Consider the following 13,610-nt stretch of genomic DNA (forward strand, 5'->3'; position numbering starts at 1 on the left):
TGCTGTTCTTTTCTGAAAAATGCCTACTTCCTGGGAAGAGATAGGCTTAATTTTCTTACACAAGTCTCTCTGCAAATAATTTAGCTTTTAAATGTTTCAGAATGAGAAAATTCACACTTACCTCCTCTTGGATAATTATTTCTTACTAATGGTAACTGTTAGCTCTGCTATAACAGGGTTTACTCAATTTTCCTTTTATGACAGAACTCTAATGTGATAGAGAATGTGCTATTTAGCTGAAGGTTTGCAGCATTTTATTGCAGCTTCATTAAGAGTTGGTAGTTTGACGATGACCGCTGTGTATTTAAAAATCATGAAGCCTTTTTATCAAACATAGTGAATTGCAATGTCATGATTGTGCGTTCTGGATATAGAACAAACTTTGAGTGAACCAATAGAAACTTTGCCTGAGATTTGTATTGTGGTTTATGAGGAATAAAAAGATGCTGTTCCTGATAGAAATTTCCCATCCAGCATTTGAGCCAGCACTGATGATGTCAGTGGTCTGCTGCAGTTCTTCAGAGGAAAGTGGAGATGTTGTTTCGTGCATGTCAGCTTATATGAGTAAAATCACTTACACGTGTGTGCATATGAAATTATAAGAACTTGTGCAGCATGACATAAATTTGGGGGGTTGGATGAGGAAGGGATATGTAATAGTGTAATAGCTCTGAAATTTAAGAAATGTTTTTAGAAGGTCTGTGTCAATACCATAGGTAATGAACGTTCTCTGCAGTAATAGAGCAATAGTAGCAGCAGTTTACCTGGTAAATTCAGTGCTGTGAATGTGTTTGTAAAACTGCAGTCTCCTCAGGCATCTGAGTGAATCTGGGACATAATGATTCAGGTCTGTTGCTGCAAGGTGCATAGTGCAGAAAACTTCTGTGAGTGAAAGAAAGATCTTGAGAACCCTGTGAAATACTTCAGTGCTTGTTGTGACTATTGCAGGGAGGTCCTGTGGCTTGGTTCCTCTAGAAGACCTTGTGTGTGCTTGTGTGATGAACACTTATCACTGACTGGGGTGCTGTGACAGAATTCATTTAACTGTCAATAGGAGCAAATTAATTTCTACACCTAATTCTTCCTTTCTGCGAATAAAGGATGAAAACTTCTACGTCTTAAACTCCTGTTAAAAAGAAAAACTTAAAGATACTCTTTGGCGTAGTGCAAGGAAAGTAGTATTGAGGACTACTGTCCTTAAGTGTCCATAGTTTCGTTACTGTACAATAACTGAACGACATCCTGCTAATAGCTTATATTGGTATTTAACTGCTTGTGCCTTACACATTTGAGAGAACAGTGTCTGTAGTAATGCTAAAGTAGCAGTCCTGATGAACAAAGCTGGTAAATAATTTGTTGTGTGTTTTAGGTATTGAGGGCAATTTCTCTCTTGCACCATGCGTGAATACAAGCTAGTGGTTCTTGGTTCTGGAGGTGTTGGAAAGTCTGCTCTGGTAAGTATTGTGAGGCAGTTAAAGCATATTTCCAGATCTTCATCTTTCTCTGACTCTCTCTATTAACCCCTATTACTTTCATGTGAATAAGCACAAATAAACATAAGTAACGGCTGCTGAGGGTTCCTGGTTACAGTAAGTACACTCTTTGCAGTGTGCTTGCCAGTGCTTTCTTGGTGTATTCAACTCCATTGGTGCAGTTTGCACGCTGTTATTTCTGGATGAGTTTGGTTGTTTGGTGCTTGGTCAGACCTTTGCATATCCTACGCAGTGAAATGTGTAGCTGCTGCAGTATGGAGGTCTCTGGCTTCACTACCAGCCTGGCCATAGGTCTGTGGGAAATGAAGCTCTTTTGGGAGGCCAGCAGGGTGAACTGGCTTGCGTGTGCCTGGCTTTGCTAACTTCTGTCTGTACAAAGTTGTTTGGGGGTACTCTTTGTAATATTCCATGGTAGTCTCTAAAGCACTAATTTATTTTAAGTGCAGATACTTCTATCCATTTGTCTAACGTGTTTTCAACACCTTTGCTAGCAAATAAGTGAACAGCTATAGCAGGTAGGTGACCGCACACCAAGGAGCTTGTGCATTTCAGTTAAATTAATACAGAGAAGTTACAGTCGTATCAACCTACACTAGCACTAAAGAAGTTCACAGAATGAGATCTTCCCAGCCCACCTGAGAACTTCACATCTTTCCACTTAATTGTGTACAAATTGTGTACATTATCAGAAAGTGAGATCTAAGCACTTGTAGTTTTAAGTGCGGAGGAATTATTCTTTTACAGAGGAGTTCCTAAAGGAAGACCTACTTGACAAATCATTTTAGATTGTGAAATAACTTTTCCCTTCACTTCACAGTTCTTATTTTACCGTAGCATTTCTGGATTTGAACATGTCTGTTCTGAATTGGCCAGTCTGAAAGTTCCACTCAGGCTAAAATTGTCCTACATGCTAGGTATACAAGAATATCTTAGTCTATTTAAAGCTAGTAAATACTGGCATTTGTTTTTTGAGTAATTCCTGTGCTTGCAGGTGAGCAATGAAAGATGCAGTAGTTCTGAATACAAATGTAGAAGCCATTCAGCTGTACAGTATCCTCTTCAACTAATAATGATTCCAAGAGTTAGACAAACCTTTAATCAATGCTTATGCACTGAGTGACAGTGGCTAGAAGGAGGTGTGGTATTACTTTACCTGACAATACTTCATCACATAAGAAAATACCTCTAACTTCCTGTCATTTCACTTAATTTATACTTGTCTGTTGCTCAGTTTGCTTTCCAAAATGCAATAAATAACTGAATATACGCCTAGAACGGTAGTTTTTAACTTTTTGTATGCACTGTGCATTGTACAAGAAGGATCTTAGAAGAACTTTTGTGTTGCAGACTGTACAGTTTGTTCAAGGAATATTTGTTGAAAAATACGATCCTACGATAGAAGACTCCTACAGAAAGGTAAGTGTAAAAACTCTTATGCTTAAGAAACTTTAATGCTTCAGGCTGCTGTAGATGTTGTGAAGCATTAGAGCTTTTAGTTTAAAAAGGGTGTGCTTGATAATGTCACATACTATTTGCTAACTAAAGTTTGAAATGTAAAGATGCTTTTAAAAGTGTGCCTAAAAGGAGTAATGCAAGGCTAGCTTTTTAATGTTTAAGCATAATACCTACTAGCTAGTCAGGAAAAAGTGGTAATTTTATTGTTGGAATTAGGAACACTGAAGCACTAAAAAAAATATATTTTATACGTAAATATACAATTTCATGCTTACTAATATGCTACCACTTTTATTTTTTTAATTATTTTCCTATATGAGTTTACATGGATACATATGCACAACTACATTCTGAGTTAGGATCTGCAAGTAGACTTTGACCTGGATTCCAGAGTTTTCAAACTTCTTTGCTACTAAGAAAACGTACTAAACCCAAATTCAGACTCGCCTTCAGAATGCAAGCAGCAATGTACTACGTTCCTAACGGTTTCACTGATCTGCTTGATATGGTTCCATTAACTGGGTTGTTGTTTTATTAATAAGTTGACACAAACGTATCATAAATAAACAAACAGTGACCTGTTAGTTTCTCTTCTCATCCTCAGCATGACAGGCTGAAAGGTCTGACTTTGCGTGCATCGTCTTGAATTCTCCTCATTGCTCGTTTTTCACTGAGACCATGATTAATATTCTCAGCTAAGACAGTTCACATCTGGATTACTGACAAAAGAGTTAACTGTTTAATGAAGCAGATCAGTGTCAGTTTCTTAATGCTGTTCATTTTTTAGCTGAATTACTTTCCAAATGTGTTGATTCTCTGATGTAGCTCACCCATGGGGGGCCATAGAAATACTGGTGTTATGCGAGGAAGGCAAGATGCACAAACCATGGGTAGGGATGGACTGAGCAGAGCCTCCTGTTTCAGCTCTAGGGCAGTATTGATAGTGGAACGGAGACTGCGTTAGCAGCCTTTGCAGTGTGGAGTTACTGGAGTTTGTTCTGAACAGAAGAGGAATTAGCAAAACAATAATTTCACACTTGTTTTCTTTGACCTCACAGAAATCTAGCTCTGTCGGAAAGCCCATATGCTCAGAGCTTTTTCAGCATACAGAAGTCTTATTAAAGAGACAGTGCTAGCAAAATAAAAACCTAAAAATGTAACAGTGTTTTTTTTATGTTAGATGAGCAGGAATTGTGGAATCATCATGTTCAGTGAGTCTGACCCAGCAAAGGCTTGCAACAAGTGACTCTGAAAATATGCACAAGCTATACTAAAGTGAAATGTTTCCTTTGTTATATATTCCCAGTCTTCATGTCACATTAAATTTGTGATGTTTTCTGGATGAATTTGTCTACAGGCTGTTTCCATGGAGGCTGGAGAAGTTATCTCAAGAAAATTTGTGTTTTGACAATGATTTTTTTTTATTTTTTTTTTTTAGTGGTGATCTTACAATATTCATTCCAGTTTCGGTCCTCAAACAGAGGAATATGTCTGTATTCTTTTCAAATCAGTTAGATGAAGTCTTGCTTAAGTGTGGAGGACACTTCGTGATGTTATTTTCCTCACTCCAGTTAGTGTTCTAACCTGCTTCATGGGTAGTTTTAAAACACATTTATTGTGCAGTTACAATTCTGTATTGCTCATGTGAAATTTAAAGTATTTGAAGTTGAGAGGATGTGGCTTGAAGTATTTTTAAGTTTGAGCAGAAATGAAGAGAGCATGAATAGAATAAGTGAGCATGAAGTCTTAAAAGTCAGTCTTGATCTACTCCCCAAATATTTCTTCGTGAAGAGAATAGATGGTGCTTAATTAGCTGACTTTCTTTGTCAGCAGTCTATGCTGAAATAGTGACTGTTGAAGAAATTTTCCATCCCTGGGGAACATGAGGGAAGTGTGAGATGAGTGGAAATAACTTTTTCCTCCCTGAAGTTCTAATCTACTTACAAAAGAAAAGCTTAAAGTCAACCCGGAATTTTGTGCGCAGATGCAAAGAAAAAAAATGTGGGCAACCAGCCTGAAACAGTTTGAGGGCACTTTTATGTCCTGCTGCCCTCACAGCCCCTTTTGTTTGTATTTTTTTTTATTTGAGACTGACAGAGGAACTCTGAGAAGGATGTGGAAATTGATCTTACACTTTTTTACACAAAATTGATTTTACACTTACGCAGTTTTTTTTTTTTTAAAGTTGGTTCAGTTTCTTAATTAGTGTCTCTAAAGGTTGTGAAAAGTAAAGGTTCAGTTTCTTAATTAGTGTCTCTTAATTTTGTGAAAGTATACTTAGTGGCTTGCTTTGTGTATTGTATGCTGTATACCTCTTGTTCTCTTAGTGATTTCGATCGCAGTTGAATGAGCATTAGTGTGCTAATTCAGATTTGAAACGTTCACCTGTTCTTTCAGTCTGTGAATGATATTTGGAACAAATAGGAATCAGTTGTGCTAGTTGCTGATATTGCAAATTCAGCAACCTTCCTTTTTAATAATCAAAAATTCTTAATCACTTTGCAGAGTGGTACTTGGCTGCTGAAGCTGCTTTTGAAAATGTCACTGGGGCTCTTTCGAAGGCCATTTCCTGCTGGTTTCGGAGTGTATATTCATATAAACTTCTTAAGCAACTGTTGCTTTATGCATTATGAATCTGTTCATAAAGTCACACAATTGTAGTAGTTTTAAAGAGAAGAGTTGCAAGAGGAAGCATTCTAACCACTTCTATTTCTCTTGACAGCAAGTTGAAGTAGATGCGCAACAGTGTATGCTTGAAATCTTAGATACTGCAGGAACAGTAAGTAAAACCAGTTCTCCCAAGTTCTGTACAGTGTTAAAGCTTTCAAAAACTATAAGGAGTTTAGTGTAAATGATGACAGGTTTCCTTCCTCGTTTGCAAAAGAGTAACCGCGGTCACTGTGGATGTAAGTTGTTCTTCAACAGAAGTTTTGTTCTTAACGCTAGAGAGTTGCAACAGAAAACAAATTGCAAGTTTCCTGTGATCTAATGTTCTGTAATAGGAGAAATATCAGACTGAACGCTTTTAAAAGTGATTCTGCTGCTGTTTTAAATTTACAGTGCCTGGAGACAAATTTATGCCCAGTGTGGTTACTTGGTTTTGATTTCTGTTGCTGTAAAAATACGTACTTTCTTCTTCTCTCATTTCTCTGTTGTGCCTGAGACGGACTCCTGACATGAGGGTAGGAATAGTGTCTCTTTAGTCAGCTTATGGAGACTCAAAGCATAGGGTTTATGCTTACCCTTTGCGTGCTAATGTTTTTTTCCTGTCTTGTTCCAAAATACACTGAAACCAGTCATTTTTCTCACTGATTCCAGTGAACGTCCCTTGGAGTATAGTATGTGTTTTTTGATCTCTAATAGCAATCAGATCCCATAATCGTCTATTTAAACTGCAAAGCAGAGTATGGTTGTGTAAAACTACAGAAAGATTGAGTGGATACTCCTTGTAATAGGTTGTGCTTTTCATCTCATGTGTAGTATTTGGTACAGATGTAGAAGAAAAACTTGTATATGAAAATACAGGCTTCTTGGGTACAAATATGCAAAAACTCAGTGTGTGTTTAGTATGTGGATATTTGGTATCCCCTATAAGCCTAAAACTGACATCACCACGTCAGCTGCAGGTTTATTACCTAAATATCTTGTGTCATTTTGAAAACAATGTCACTGTTTTGCATTAGTGCTTGCCTCTAATCACAAAAGTAGAGATATAGTAAGATCTTGATTAACGTGTTCCAGGCATCCAACCACGAAAGGGGTGGACTTATAAAAGAAACCAGAAGTTTGGAGGAGTTACATATAAAATTAAGTCCCACTCCTCCTAAAAAAAAAAAAAAAAAATTACTGGATTTTAAAGCTGAAGACATGCAAACAGACAGAACTTTGAAATGTTTCCATTATTTAGCCTCATAAATCCTATTACACTTAGTTATGCTCCACTAGGAAGAGCTGCATGACCTGGAATAGTTGGATTGGAATACAGTTGTAGTTTGTGATCATGTACTTTCAATTGATAAACTAGCTCCTGGACTTGATGAATGACTGATGAATCACAAGATAGCTAAGTCACCAAGGTGAGTAAGGCAAATGCTGTTCCAGTTATACTAGTGAGAGCTCTCAATTGGGGACAAGCCCTAATGCTGCTGCTGTGTTGTGCACTGTTTTCACCAAAGTCTAGAAAACGTGACAAGTCTGTTGAGCATCTCTATCCTCTATTCAACCTCCTTGAAAATGAAAGTAGAATTTTACATAGGAAGTGTCTGGAGTGTAAAACGGAGATTGACTGGGGATGCAGTTACTTTGCAATGTATTTCGAAGAACAAACAGGAGACAGGAAAGAGCTGATATAGAAAGGATCCAGGAAGAATGCAACATCTGTAATCTACAATGTACTTGTTCTCTCTTTTCAAATTATTTCAGTTTCTGTGATGACTTTTTTTTTTGTCAGTGCTATAGCCTTTGGCAGTATCTAGATAATGTACAAACAGCCTATATAATGTTCCAGGCTTGGGATTTGTTTAGAAGTGACTTAACTTACTTTAGTGCATACAATAAAACAATAAAATACTAGTTTAAAAAGGGGAGAGCATCATACTTGTAAAACATTTGTAACCTGAAGTATGTGGCAGTTTGTATAAAGAAAGTGCAAATTTAATGCAAGCTCTGTACCTATTTTTTTAATTACAGGAACAGTTTACAGCAATGAGAGACCTATACATGAAAAACGGACAAGGTTTTGCATTAGTATATTCCATCACAGCACAGTCTACGTTTAATGATTTACAGGATCTAAGAGAACAGATTCTTCGAGTCAAAGACACTGATGATGTAAGCATCTCTCTAAATGCTGAAGTCTTCTGCAGTTCTCATTGCAATGTTGTAGTGTTTACGCTTTGGTCAGATAGGTTTCATGCTTTAGGTAAGAAACAAATCAACCAGCAGATGCGTAGTAAAGAAATGCAACTCTTGAGGCAGAGCAGGCAACACATAACTTGTCATGTACTCCATAAAGAGAATTGTTTAATTTCTACCTTTCAAATGCTTAACTTGAAACTATACATAACTTTATTCTCTAGGGCTGCAGCAACATGTCTAAAGCAACTGTATTTTTACTTCCATTACTACACAACTAAGTTTAAAAAAGCCTACAGTGTTTCTCACTGCTTGTGGTATTTTGAAAACAAAATTAAATTTTTCCAGAAGGCTGTATTGAAAGCTTCAAACTTGTGTGTTCTGTAGCTTTACATTTTGTACATTCTTGCGAGCACGTTTGGTCGTACTGTTTCCACACAATTTCAGCATGCAGCCCTTAGTATTATTAACATATGAAGTGAAGCTAAAACAAATCTATAACTGATCAAAAAATCTTAACCTTGGTAGAAAGGGACTACTTTTTCCATTAATAAAAGGAAAGGTATTTCAAATTTCAAACATTATAAAGCCATTATAAGCATTTCAAACATTATAAAACTATTTTTATCAGAAATACCTTGCATGCTGAGGCACTAGGCAGAGGAGGGGAATAAGATCTTATTTAAGCTGCTGGTGGAATCTATGATCCCTTCCTTCAAATATCTATGTATGCTTCAGCTCTTGGCAGACATAGCATATTTTTCAATTTCATTGAAACTTACTGTGACTCTTAGAAAGCACTTTGCAATTTATTAAGCCTGTGCATCTCCAGGTCTTGCCTATATTCAGTGTATTTTATCTCAAAGTGATTTACTACCCATTATCACAAGCGTATCTTGAGAAAGCAGAATTTAACTTTCACACACCTCTTCTTTCCAAAACCTAACAACTGCCTTTTAATTTAAGTATTAATGTATGTACAGAGTTGAACTAAAGTCAAAATAATTCTCAGGATATTCAAAACCTTAATTTGTGAGCTACATTCATTCTAGTTAGCATAAGCCTTCCTTGGTCGTATCATATGGAATTGTATTGCTTAAAGTTCCTCTCAATCTTCAAATACATGCCAAGGATTTTTGAACATGTTGAAGTCTTGTAGCAGAGTCATCAATAGACTTTTTGATGCCTTTAATTTTAACAGTTGATGTCTATGCATGTGAAAGTAAAATCCCATTAAGAACACTTAGTACATGTAAAATTTACTTAATTAGTGGTTTGTATGAATCCAACCATTTGCAACTCCATACAAAATGGCAGACAAGAAAAAATGCAGTCACTTTGAAGCTTCACAGAAGTGTAAGCTTAAGTTTCAGTTATACCAGAACTCAGTTATGCTGGCAGTCAGGTATCTTACATTGTGCTTTTCCAAATTGTTAATGATTTCTATGCTAACACTGAATTGTTTTTTAGGTGCCTATGATTCTGGTTGGCAATAAGTGTGACTTGGAAGATGAAAGAGTTGTGGGAAAGGAACAAGGTCAGAACCTAGCAAGGCAATGGAATAATTGTGCATTCTTAGAGTCTTCTGCAAAATCAAAGATAAATGTTAATGAGGTAAGGCATGATACCTGTGTGACGGAACGGTGGCAGATAAGAATGAGACAACATTTTGTTAACTAAATGCTACCATACGTCAGGAAAAAATCAAAAATAACTTTGATTGTAATGGACAAAAGTATACCCTGTTATTTTGAGAATCTATGATTAATTTATATCAAGGGATGCAGTTTACTTTTACTTAAAACTTTAAGTTTTCAGAAGTAGCTGATTGGAGAGGAAAAAATAAATAGATGCTCTGCAAAAAATAAAATAAAACACACAAAAAGACCATCTCTTGTATCTTGCTACTTATTTAGCAGGATCTAGGCATCTGATCAAGCGCATGCATTTATGCATTTTTAGGACATGCCATAGTATATGCTTTCTTATTCAGTGGGGGTGTATCAGCATAAAGAATCTGATGCAAAAAGCGTTCAGAAAAAACTGTGTTTAATATTTACCTTTCTGGAACGGCTTGAATTTTATTATAAACCCTGCAGTTCATTGTGTCTGCTGGAAAATGTTATTGACAGTGTCAGTCAAGTTGAAAGGCCCTCTGTGCAAGACTTGTAATCAAATGAGTGTGGTGATTTTATGCACAGCTGACTTTAAAATGAGTAATGAATATTAAATTAGGATTTTCTGGAAACTATGCAGTTGTTCTTAAAAATGTATTTGCTGAACTCTGTAGTAAAGTTCTGTGTTTAATAAACTGGAGCTTATTTCCATCAAATACTAAAAGCCCTTGCTGGATAGTTTGCTCCTTTGCAAACAGTGCCCTAGAAAACTGCTAGGAGAGCTTTAGTGTGAGGACTTGATGTGCGAGATGCAGATATAATTGGCACAATGTCAATTATGAACAAAACAGCTGCTATTTAACTGCAGTGCTTAGATTTGTCTTAAATCAGCTTTTCCACAAAGCTGTAGTCTAATCAGAATTCTAAGGAGACTCAAAGTGTGAGTCTTACGCTTTACCTGTCTAGGAAATGTAGTGTTGTAGTTCTGTAGAGGTTGCTGAATTAATTGGAGGTAATAGTGTATGCTAGTTGATCGTGGTGGCATATTGTTATTTTCAGGTAAATTTGACCCACAGATTAAATATCTTCTCAAAAGTAGACATACATTAAGTGTGCAGCTTAGCTTTCCAGCTTCATGATAATTAAATATTAGCAGAGATCTTTGAGTATCTGAGTAAATAAGATTGAAGAGTTGAGGTTGTGAGGGAATCTTCTTAATTCCAGTAACCAATGGACGTTTATATTCACAGATCTTTTATGACCTTGTGCGACAAATTAACAGAAAAACTCCAGTGCCTGGAAAAGCACGCAAAAAGTCATCATGTCAGCTACTTTAATACATAGCTGTACTGTAGCTCTGAGCCAGGTAAACCTTTTTAAAATGTTCAGTTTTGTGTGTTTTGACTTGAAAAAACAAATGAAGCAAGCAAACAAGTACACTTGTAGCTTCTATTGTGCAGAACTGCATTAAAAAATTCCTGATATCTTGAAGCTTTTATGATGTTAACTGCAGAATTTGTGCAAGATGCACTATTCATACTGATACAAAAAAGTTTTTTCAAGCTTTAAGGTGTTGATGAAACTCCCATTAATGACACTTGTCCTGATACTTCCAACACTTGGCTTTTGGAAAAAGAACTTTTGTTTTTTGGAGGCTGATAAAATATACTGCAGGAGCTCAATTATCAGGAATGCACACTAAAATATTGATGCTTTTAGTATACAAACTACCACTTTAAACTCATCCTCATATTTGCATGGTGTTGCAGGAAAATTCCTTGTTTTCTTTGGACTACATGGATGTATTATAGGCTGTGATATGGTTAGTGGTTGCATTGGGAAAAGGGTGGTGAAGGGATCATTGTAACACTCCAAATATTTGACCTGGAGCTACTGTTATTAAATTAATCTCCCTTGTTTTGACAATTTGCTGATGTTCTGCCTAACTAAAGCTGTGTTTTAAGAATGCTGTTGAAGGCTCGTGCAAGTTTCAGCCTGCCTCTTCAGTAAGCTTTTTCAAGAGTTAGTTGTGATATTTATTTTTTTTTCCCTACAACTTGCTCTTGAACAGTTTGTTTCCTCCTCTCCCTCTCCAAGCCCTGGTTTGGGCAGAGGTCTTTCTTGACTGGCAAAACAGGAGGATTCCAGAGGCATTAGAGTAACAGATATTATTGCTGCCTTTCCTTAACAGGGCTTTCAAACTAAGAGCTTTGATTCTCCAAATGTGTGAGTGCAATTTCATAGCCATTGGAATTGTCCTAGTGTAAGGAATTAGTACTGCCCATCAAATATTGCTTCCACAGTTCAGTTTGGATTACCATGTGTATGCCAACTCAGTTTTACTTATTGACTTGTTGTTATTGTGCATGTACAGTAGAGGTTATGTTAGTAGAGGAAAAGCAATCAGGTTATTTTCTGAGCATATTCACTAATAACTTTGCTAGTTCCTGCTTCAGTTTTTCTTAACTAGACAGTAATAACTATTTGTCATGGTTTGTCATTTTGCTGTTACAGGTCTGAAGAACTGTTGCCCAATTCAACAGTGCCAGCATTCCAACTTTATTAAACCTACCAACATCTTAAATGGACTTTCCTGTGGTGGTACCCTTTAAGAAATGGATGAAAGCTACTACATCAGTTTGCACATTCTAATCACTTTCCAGTGTCACGAGAGATTTTTACTTATAAATATTCTAAGTGTATGCAACTGGTAAAACCAGAGCCTACATCCAGTATTACTGATAAGAGACATTGTTCATCCACCAATGTTGTACATGTATGAAAACTGTGTACTGTATACTTCAACAATCCCCACTTTCTATTGGAGAGTACAATAATGTAAATCCTAAAAGCACCACTATTTTAGCATAATAAAAGAAAGTCCAAAGAGCTCCTATATAGACTACTCCAGATAACTTTGCTTCATCGGTATTTGTAGCTTATTGTAACTTTTTTAAAGAAATACAGGATCATCATCATCGTATTGTACAAAAGCGCTTTGATTAACACAACAGCTATATAGTTTTTTAATTTTAGGAAAAACCTGTGGAGACAGTGATCTAGTCTTTAAGAGTCCTTTCAGTATAACGTCTGACTAAAGACATGGCCTTTAATATCTGTTGGGAAGGAAATGTCCAGACTTTTCAACCTTTTATTGTATGTTTCCTTTTCCTTGTTTACATAGGGAACAATGTTTATAGTTGTGTGTACAGTGGGGGTCTACAACAAGAAGTGTATATTTTAAAACGATTTTTTAATGATTTAACAATTTTTTGTAAATCATTTTCGGGCTTCTGCAGCTGTAGATTCTCACTGTGAATTCTCTTGCTTGCTCATGCATAAGTGTATTTGCAATACCAAATATACAGGTTTAGTACTTTTGCCTGTTAGTGATTGTTTTACATGTGTAACGTTTTGGTTGAGATGTTAAATGGTGGAAGAGTACTGTGGATGTGAATGTGGGAAGTAATTTTAATCATGTGTAATTGGTCACAGGGCCTAAGTTGCAGTAATTAACTTTTTGCTGATTTATTTAACAATGCCTTGTTGCTTTGTATGCATTAACGTTTGGGTGTAAAGATTGTGTGTATATCCAACAGGGAGCCACAGTATTTAAATTGACCAACCTAATGTTACAACTGCTTTGAGGTGGCCAAATGTAAACTAAAAGCCTTAATTAAAGTGGTGCAATTTTGTATGACTTAGCATCAGTAGTTCAATAAATTTGGATTGCCATGCAAGGGCTTGCATTACAGTTATATACTACTTGAATGTTTTGTGTTTTGGTAGAGCTAGTAAATATCGATTCTAGACCTCTTGCACAGTGCAGACTCACACATCATATGACGACAAGGAACACTTATTGCTTTGTCTTTGGACAAATACATGCCACAGATACTTCTTGTAATAGCATCACATGTACTAGGGCAGAAGAATTTCTGAGTGAAACTTCATTTACTGCTTTGGACGTGGAATATTTGAAATTCTAATGTAAGACTAGCTCCCTTACTGAAAAGTGTGTTTTCAAAAGTAGACCAGCAGTGACTTTTTTGGGAAACGAAGGATATGTTGCCTATTCTTTTCCTTCTTTCTAGGAAGAATCTTTTGTTAGAATTAAAGGAAAGAATATATCTTGGGAGAAAACATGATTTTTCTGGACAATTAAACCATATTTGTTTGATTTCAGGGAGAT

At 36.3% G+C, this 13,610-nt stretch overlaps 1 protein-coding gene across 1 annotated transcript in view; it reads left to right on the forward strand.

Annotated features, from left to right (window-relative positions):
* The window catches only part of RAP1B (RAP1B, member of RAS oncogene family), a 29,577-nt gene extending 16,405 nt beyond the window's left edge, over positions 1 to 13,172 (forward strand). Inside the window, exons 2-8 of the mRNA XM_042815450.1 lie at positions 1,370 to 1,454; positions 2,841 to 2,909; positions 5,671 to 5,727; positions 7,638 to 7,778; positions 9,273 to 9,416; positions 10,669 to 10,784; positions 11,933 to 13,172. Coding sequence (XP_042671384.1) covers positions 1,398 to 1,454; positions 2,841 to 2,909; positions 5,671 to 5,727; positions 7,638 to 7,778; positions 9,273 to 9,416; positions 10,669 to 10,755 — 555 coding nt within the window. The 5' untranslated portion in view covers positions 1,370 to 1,397 and the 3' untranslated portion in view covers positions 10,756 to 10,784; positions 11,933 to 13,172. The remainder of the gene's footprint in view (positions 1 to 1,369; positions 1,455 to 2,840; positions 2,910 to 5,670; positions 5,728 to 7,637; positions 7,779 to 9,272; positions 9,417 to 10,668; positions 10,785 to 11,932) is intronic.
* Positions 13,173 to 13,610: the final 438 nt, after the last annotated feature.

The sequence above is a fragment of the Centrocercus urophasianus genome, unplaced genomic scaffold, assembly GCF_019232065.1.
Source record: "Centrocercus urophasianus isolate 14NV4802_14NV808 unplaced genomic scaffold, USGS_Curo_1.0 seq_15, whole genome shotgun sequence".
NCBI lineage: Eukaryota > Metazoa > Chordata > Aves > Galliformes > Phasianidae > Centrocercus > Centrocercus urophasianus.